At 45.3% G+C, this 8,783-nt stretch overlaps 1 protein-coding gene across 1 annotated transcript; it reads left to right on the forward strand.

Annotated features, from left to right (window-relative positions):
- Positions 1 to 7,946: 7,946 nt before the first annotated feature.
- Positions 7,947 to 8,465, forward strand: LOC135904506 (uncharacterized). Its single transcript, XM_065435289.1, has one exon. It carries the CDS (start codon positions 7,947 to 7,949, stop codon positions 8,463 to 8,465), a length of 519 nt encoding a protein of 172 aa, XP_065291361.1.
- The last annotated feature ends 318 nt before the right edge of the window (positions 8,466 to 8,783 follow it).

An 8,783-nucleotide genomic window follows, 5' to 3' on the forward strand; every position in this document is an offset into this window, starting at 1 on the left:
AAAAATGTTGATATTTGTTTATGTGACATGACGGCACAAATGAACCACCACAACGCTTCGTCTTATCGTATCTCGCTGCGTGTTTTCTCAACTTATCTGATAGTGTGTAGATTTGGCTTGTCTCGTTGTATGTTCCGATCTAAGACTTTAGAAATGTCAACGCACCTTTGGCGTCAAATGTTTATAACAACATTAAGCTCACAGAGTTCCGGAATTGAAAATCTAAAGCACGACTTTGGAAATATCAATGCACCTTTCGCATCAAAAGTTTATTAGAACTTTATACCTATAAAGTGTCAGAATTGAAATCAAAGCGCTCTCGATTTCCGCGGCCTCAGCGAGATGCCGCGACAAGCCCGCCACCACGCCTTTGGAACTTTGTGCTCGGATGGAGCTCCTTGCGTTACTATATGTGACTCCCGGTGCATGGGCGTTGCCGTGAAATCCAGCCCGATTTCGTCATGTTCGCGCTAAAATGTTTTTTTTTTCGAATGTGAAAAGGACATTCTAGACAAAATTGAGCATGGCTTCCGGCGCCGGGGGGTTGTTTTCGCGAGCGGCGCATGGGCAGCACGAAAAATTTCGGGGGGGGGGGAGGGGGGGCTGAAGTCCCATAAGCCCCCCCCCCCCCCCGGCTACGCCCCTGTATATGTGTATAATTTTAATCGGGCTGACGACACGTCGGTTGTCGAATACTTAGAACGTGTTCTTGATAATATGGCGGTTGATAATGACATAAATAGGGTCTGGAGATACTTTGTATCAGTTGTTCGTGCCTGTTTAGAAAAATATGTGCCCAAGAAAATCAAGCGCATAGGAAAACCCAGTCCATGGGTAACTAGAAACATTATTCATTTGAAGTGGCGACTGAATCGTGAACGTAGAAGGATACGAAGGCTATGTGCAGAAATAGCCAGTCTCAGTACGCAAGTTAGAAAAGAATTAAAAGACGCGAAGGCGGCATTTTTTTCAACAACACTGGTGGATTATTTGCAAAGCTCGCCTCAGAAATTCTGGGATTACTTATCTGGTTCTACGTGCAACATTAATGAAATTAAGGTAGACGCACTAAATCAGCTTTGATCGCACAGGCTTTTAACAGTATGTTTAACTCTGTATTTACACCTGGCAGTAATAGGCACCCCATAAATGCGAATGAAGGTTTGTTGCTGTGTGAAGACAGAAATGATATTGTACTTTCTCGATAAGGCATTCTAGCATTGTTGTTAAAACTGGATACCAAAAAATCTTGTGGCCCCGATGAGATACCCAATGAGTTTTTAAGGCGTTACTGTGAATGGATATCACATATTTTTGTCTAGAATTTTTGCAATGTCATTTCGCGTCGGAGGTGTGCCAGAAGATTGGCTTCGTGCACGCATCGTACCTATTTTTAAAGCGGGCAATAAGTTATTGGCGGAACGCTACCGGCCAATTTCTATTACATACTCCGCATGTAAAATGTTAGAACACATAATATCGAAACAACTGGTTGAATATATAGAAAATAACAACTTATTCTAGTCAGCAGCATGGCTTTCGCCAACGTCTGTCAACAGTGACGCAGCTTTTTGAGGTGTCTCATGCTTTCGGCGTCGCAATTCACAACAACGAACAAATTTATGTTATAGCAATTGATTTTTCGAAAGCTTTTGACTGGGTGTGTCACACAAAACTTATTGAGAAATTGTATAAACATGGTGTTAATACGCAAATTGTGAAATGGATCCATGCGTACCTTACAAATAGAAAGCAATATGTTCAAATAGCAGGCGAAAGATCATCCTCCTTACCTATTTTATCTGGTCTGCCACAGGGTTCGGTTTTAGGACCAATTTTGTTTGCTATATGTAAATGACATTGCTAATGACTTGCATCTTAACATTGAACTGCGTCTATTTGCGGATGATTGCCTTATTTATTGTCGCGTTAAGAATGTCCAGGATCAAGTGTTGTTGAACGAATGCTTGCAAAGAATTTATGACTGGTGTGTTACGTGGGACATGAAAATTAATTTCGATAAATCAGCTTACATGACTGTATCTAACAAGAAAACCCCGTTGCTTTTTTCTTACGCAATAAATAATAGCCCACTTCAACATGTTAGTAAGCTTAAGTATCTTGGGGTCACAATCACGCACAATTTGAATTGGAACGCACACATTGAAAGCATTTGTGGTTCTGCTCAACGCAAGCTCGGTCTGTTAAGGCGAAAGTTGAAAGATGCTACACCCGAGATAAAGCTCAAGGCGTACAAAACAGTTGTACGGCCCACACTGGATTACGCATGTATAGTCTGGGATCCGCACCAAGTGGGCTTGATAAATAAACTGGAACGAATTCAAAGACTAGCCGCACGGTTTATCTTTAATGCTTATCGAAGGACGCAGTCTGTAACTGCGTTATCATCTCGTGCCGGTTTGCCCGAACTCGCAACGTGCAGAAATATAGCCAGGTTGAAACTCTTGTATAACAATAAATTCAATTCGGACTCCAGACTATACTTGCGTCCCCCTGGACGAGTGTCCCCACGTACAGGTCACCCTCATGCTGTAATGCCCTATGTGCCGCGCGTTGATGCCTTCAAATTTCCCTTTCTTGTGAAAACTATAGTCGATTGGAACAAACTTGACGCAGATGTATTTATTGAAACGCACATAACTGAATCATTTGAGCGTATACTGTCATGTGTTTGGTGAATGCATTGTTTGTTTATTGCGGAACTGGTGTTACGTGTTTGTCGAAAATTCTTTTCCCCCACCCCTGTAACAGCCCGCAAGGGCTAACAGTATTGGAAATAAATAAATAAATAAATAAATAAATAAATAAATAAATAAATAAATAAATAAATAAATAAATGGCGCCCTACCTTCCTCTCTGCCCCCTTCCCCCATCTCAATTTCCTTTAGATTTGATATCGGTTGAGTCGACAGTTCTCCCAGGGCACTGGGATAAATTCTCTGTTCGCAAAACACATTCATAAAACTCCGGATTGCTTGCATGCGTAATTTACTGCAAATGCCATAATTAGTCCCTGTCTTTGAAGTTTACCTACATATTGCCTGTGACACGTCCTTGATTTTCATCACTTATAAGCAAAATATCTTGTTTCGTTCACTGAAGACATCGCTGAAACCCAGTCGGAACATGTTATAAGATAGGGAAGGAAAATTCTTCCTCTTTCCCATCAGTGATTTCCTATCAGTAACTATTTGCAACGCTTTTAACTGGACCAGGAACGTAAAAATTTTGTCGCACATTGCAGTTACTATGTCCCTCGTCCGCTTTCCACAAAATATAAACCTGTTGTAAAACATAGCTATGTTGGGACACTGGGAAGTAAAGCTGATAGCAGCCATATCACACGCTCTAACACTTGAATAAGAATTTTTTCTTACAAAGGCTGTGTTTGATCCAGCCACACTTTGCACAGAGAGTTTCTATAGCGTACCACCATTTTTCGCTAAATTTGGTTTTGGTGGCTTTTATAGTTCTGCCAGAGCAGCGGGCTCAGTTCTCTCCCGCTCGTTAGGCACGCTCATAACACTCTAGAATGCTTGCATACGTAATTTATTGCGACAGACCATTTATGCTGAGCTTCACCTACACTTCACCCATTAACTTGTCCTTACAATCACCAAACGAAACGAATCTCTCTTTTTTATGTGAAGGTACTCGGCGAAACTAATGTATCACGCATGAAAAAGTAAAAAAAAAAGAAAGATGAGGGTTCAATAAATACTCTTAACCCTTCTAAGTAAGCCAGAAACGTTAACATTTAAAATGCTGCCTATTCCTTCAAAGAATAAAATATATCAAACGCAGAGTTCTCTTGGGAAATTGTGAAACCTAGCTAATAGCAGCAGTGTGATACTTTTGAACTCTTGCTGACAATTTTTTTAACGATGTATTTGATTAATAAGCATTTACCACAGCATATAAACTTGGCGTATTGGTCCCCTTATGCTCGCAAAATTTGACCTCAGTTGTAGTTATGCTAGCACAGCCGTCTAAGTTTTGTACTGCTCGTAAAACAGACTAATAACGCTCTGGAGGGCTTGCGTATGTATTGTACTGGAAAATGCGCATCTAACCGACCCATTTGGAACACTGCCTACACATTGGCCATGCCATGCCCCTAATTTCCCCCCGATATAAAAAGAAGATGCCTTGTTTAGCTTACCTTGAACACCGGAGAAACAAACTACGAATCTCTTATGATGCACGAAAACACATGGACAAATGGGGATTTTGTAATTATCTGCAACACTTCCATTTAAAGCAGGAAAATGAAAATTTTGCAACGCATTGCGTTTAAAATTATCCATTTTTCGCGGAATGTCAACCGTGTCTTGTGCTGTTTTAGTAGTCTGGGAAACATTTAGATTACGGCAGTATGACACTCTGGAACGCTTCAATGAGTAACTTTCTACAAAGGCTGCAATGAACGTACACAGAATAAACATATCGCTCGTCACTCAGAACATTGCTTCGTACTTCGAATAAATATAATCACCATGCCCCGCATATTTTACCGAGGATACCGGAGGAAAACAACTGAATGCCGTGTATAACGCATAGGAATTGGGAGAAAGCGACTATCGGTAATTGTTTTCAGAGCACATAAGCAACCTGCACAGTGCCAGTTTTCGGTACGCGTCACCAAAAAGTGGTCCTCGTTTTTCAAAATAAGGAATATCTGCTGTCTTTTTCTCCTGCCGGGAAACAAGTACTAGTGTAGCTCTTATGTGAAGACAGCCTGAAAATGCAATCGTCAAAGTAAGAAGTGTCACACAGGATTAGAAAAAAATCAAGTCAGCGTTCTATTGGTATTGAAATGGCTCTCCACGTTCGACCAAGGTCATTTTCACTAGCATGCATACGATAAGCTGTGATTTCACGATGAAATTAGATAGTTATATCTCTAAGAGTTATGATTAGATTGTTGATGGTGCTAATATACTGAAACTGCAACGCTACGTAGGCTATATCTAGACAGAGATTAAATAGTTCCAGCATTTGATAAACCAACGATTTCATGCCGTGAGGCACGCCAGTCGTTGGGCGCGGCTGATTGTAATACTTCCTCCAGACCTCCCCTTCGTCCGCAGGTTAAATGTACCAAGCTGATTGTGCCTTCGAATACGGAAATAGTGGTCCCAAAAACTTGGGCATTATGCAAGTTGCGCAAGCTGACATTTCTTAGGGCGGTAACTGCCCAGTGTCAGGCGTTCTCCGCAACACGAATGTGTATGGTAAATACCGCGCGTTGTCCGCTACAGGGCGTCCCGCAAAGGCACAAAAGACAATTCTCGCCATCCAAGCAGGGGATACGAAGTAAAGAAAAGCATTACTTATGTGCTCACTCTATTAAGAAAGAAAATTTAGCTTCAGCTGTAGTTTGGTTCGACTTTCCAGCGTGCAGCCCGAAGTGCCCCCTTTCAAAAGTGTGTGTGTGTGGGGGGGGGGGGGGGGCGTAGGGCAAATGACATAATTTGCCCTCTTCCCCACACTTTTGAAAGGGGGGGGAAATGATTCCTTTCTCCCCCTCCCCCGGTAGATATGCCTATGGATCCTATAGATTGTGTGTCGCTCTTTGTCAGGAAGCTTGTAGAGCTGACCGCTCCATAGCGATGTAATTAAACGTCTGTTTCTCGATCGTTACGTTGTTTAACAGTACGTACACGTTTTCCTCTCGCCCTCCGGTATCCATTGTTAGAGTCTCGCACTTGAGCTCGCCTACGGTGCTTTTGCACGTACGACGAGCGCGTTCCTTGTGTTGATCCCATTACGGACGCTAATAGCCGAAAAGCGGTGCCTATAGTGGTCGCGCGTGGTCCTGCGACACTGAGCCACGCTTATCGGAGGCCCAGGCCGATGGAGATTGCCCGAGCTCTCTCGAGTGGACCCATTGGATATCGCGAGAGCAAGCAGCATTGCCGCGGGGCTTTTGCGTATTTGGAATATCCAGAAGATACAACGCATGACAACCGCAGCGCCATGCTATTGGCTGCCTTTGAATAGCAATGAATAGCGTGCAGAGGACGAGACAGCAAAACTCAGATACACACGAACATCGTCATTTGTTCGTGTATATTCATGTGTCTGAATTTTACTGTCTCATCCTCTGCGCGCTATTCATCATCATCATCAGCCTGGTTACGCCCACTGCAGGGCAAAAGCCTCTCCCATACTTCTCTAACTACCCCGGTCATGTACTAATTGTGGCCATGTTGTCCCTGCAAACTTCTTAATCTCATCCATCCACCCAACTTTCTGCCATCCCCTGCTACGCTTCCCTTCCCTTGGAATCCAGTCCGTAGCCCTTAATGACCATCGATGATAGATTGGATAGATCCGCCGTTTCAGCGATTGTAAAGTCGTTAAAAGTAGATAATGACGGCGAGGTTGCTAGGTAGGCTGGTTTGACCCTGTCTATCGCCACGGCTTCTTCACGTCCGTTGAGGTCGATGCTAAGTTTTTTTCTACGGCCGTCACAGGGAAGCGCAAGAGATGGTCAGATGCCTTCACACCGTACGAAAACGTGGCTCGCTGTAGGCATGCCTTTGCTGACCAAAACATCACTTGAGGATGCGAGCCTACTAGGACAAGGACGCACGCCTGCAAACAGAAAGCGGAGCTGCTGAACATAGGTGTCTGGATTGGGCGTGTCAGCAGTACCTGGGGCGAAAAATACACCGGGCGACCGCAACATTGTGCCATAGACCAGCTCCGTAGCCATGCAGCCGAGATCGTCCTTGGAAGAGGAGTGCATGCCTAGCAGGACGAGAGCAAGGCCTTCAGCTCAAGAAGAGTGAGCCTGGCATGCTATCAAGGCGGCTTTAAGTTGACAGTGAAGGTGTTCAACCATTCCATTTGCTGATGGGTGATACGCGGTGCTATGAATATGGCGGACACCAAGCAGGCATGTGAGTTCACGGCGGAGATTGCATTTGAACTGTCGACCGCAATTGCTCGTAACAACGCTGGGGCATGCGAAGCGTGAGATCCAGCCATTGAAAAACGCGGAAGCAACTGTAAGTACCGTTATGTCAGTGACAGGGAATGGTTCAGGCCAGCGGATATAACAAGTGTAAACAAGTGGGTATGTAGCGTGCACCTCGGGCTGGTGACAGCAGGCCGACGTGATGTGAATGTCGAGGTGAATGTGATTGTACGAGACGTCAGGTAGATAAAAGGAGTGAGTTGGCGACTTTGTGTGTCATGCCGTCTTAGAGCGTTGACAGTGAAGGCAATCGCGAGCCCAGCAGCGCAAGCCAGAGTTCAGACTCGGCCACACAAAGTGGGAAGTAATAAGATGCTTAGTGGCTCGAACTCCAGGATGACTGGCGCCGTGTAGCTTGTAGAATGCTTGATGGCAGAGTCGGAATGGAACAAATAGCCGTGTTCGACCCCTTGATACGTCGCTAGTGATGGTGCTTGAAGAAAATCGAAGGGCTATGTTGGACAGCGCTAATGACGTTGTTGCAAATCGTGCTCGCGCGGCGCATCGAAGAAGACGAAGAGAGAGATCGTCTCGCGACCGGGGAGAATGCTGATGTTAGGCTTGGGACCTTGAGCACGCCATATGTTACGGCGGCTTAACGCTCTGCGACAATAAACCTGGCAGAATAGTCTTTTCCCACATCGTATTTGGTGCCGAAAACCCGGGAAGCCAGCCAGCGCCTCTTGGAACTTGCAGCATCATCTGGGAGAGACCTCTGCAGCCAGACCGTCATAGAGCGCATCAAGAACAAGCGGACTTCTCGCCGAGCGCAGAGCACGAGGATCATTACCGAGGTGAACGAGATCATTCAATCCGGACCTCTCTGCCCTTCGTGTCCTGCATTGCCGGTTAAAGGCGACGAAGTCGGCGTTATCCGTACTCAACACCGAGTTGGAAACATTCATGACCGACGAGCAAGCCACAACAAATTGATTCCGTCATGGGATATGAAGACGTTGCTACCAGCGCTTTGGCCTTGCTCGAGCACAATATCGACATGCTCAAGGTTTCCTCCTCGCCTCCGACAACTCAGCCAGGGACTGCATCTGACGGGAACCAAGCGTCTGCTTCCTCGACGGACACGACACGTTCACAGCGTGAGTTTGGCACCAGGTTACCGAAGTTAGAACTTGTACGTTTAGACGGAACAATCACCAGATGGCAGCCGTTCTGGGACATGTTTCTTCATTCTGTTCACGAGAACCCGCGGCTGTCCGACACCAATCGCTTCCATTACCTGGTTTCGTTACTTGATGGAGCTGTTGCTCAAACGGTCGCCGCAATCCAAGTGACGGAATCAAGCTACAGCGATGCACATGGAATATTGAAGCAGCGCTACGGCGACCGCAAGTTGATCGAGCAGAAGCTCTTGGAAAACCTTCGAATGCTCGGATCGGTGACATCTTCGAACAACGCTATAGCCTTGCGGAAGTTGCTTGACGACATTCAACTCAACTGACGAGGACTCGCAAACCTTGGGATGAGCGCTTCAACTTACGCTTCGATGCTAGGTGAAATATTTCTGAAAGCTATACCTCAAGCTGTGGTAGTAGTATTACGATCGCGAGAGTATCGAGCCCACTATCGGTAGGCTCTAGCAATAGTGAGCACTCACCGGAACAGGAGTTAGAGCGCTTGCAGAAATTTCTTCAGCTAGAAGTCGAATGTAGGGAGAGGTGCGCTCAGACTAGAACACCAAGGCTGAACGAAACACGTCCTAAACACAGCTTCAATATGTCGTCGACTCCTGCTGTAACGGTTCTTCACAACAAGGCAG

Source organism: Dermacentor albipictus, chromosome 2, assembly GCF_038994185.2.
Source record: "Dermacentor albipictus isolate Rhodes 1998 colony chromosome 2, USDA_Dalb.pri_finalv2, whole genome shotgun sequence".
Lineage (NCBI taxonomy): Eukaryota > Metazoa > Arthropoda > Arachnida > Ixodida > Ixodidae > Dermacentor > Dermacentor albipictus.

Bases quoted from the DNA above. Each gene is read 5' to 3' on its own strand.
- LOC135904506 (XM_065435289.1), top strand. From the start codon at position 7,947: ATGGGATATGAAGACGTTGCTACCAGCGCTTTGGCCTTGCTCGAGCAC.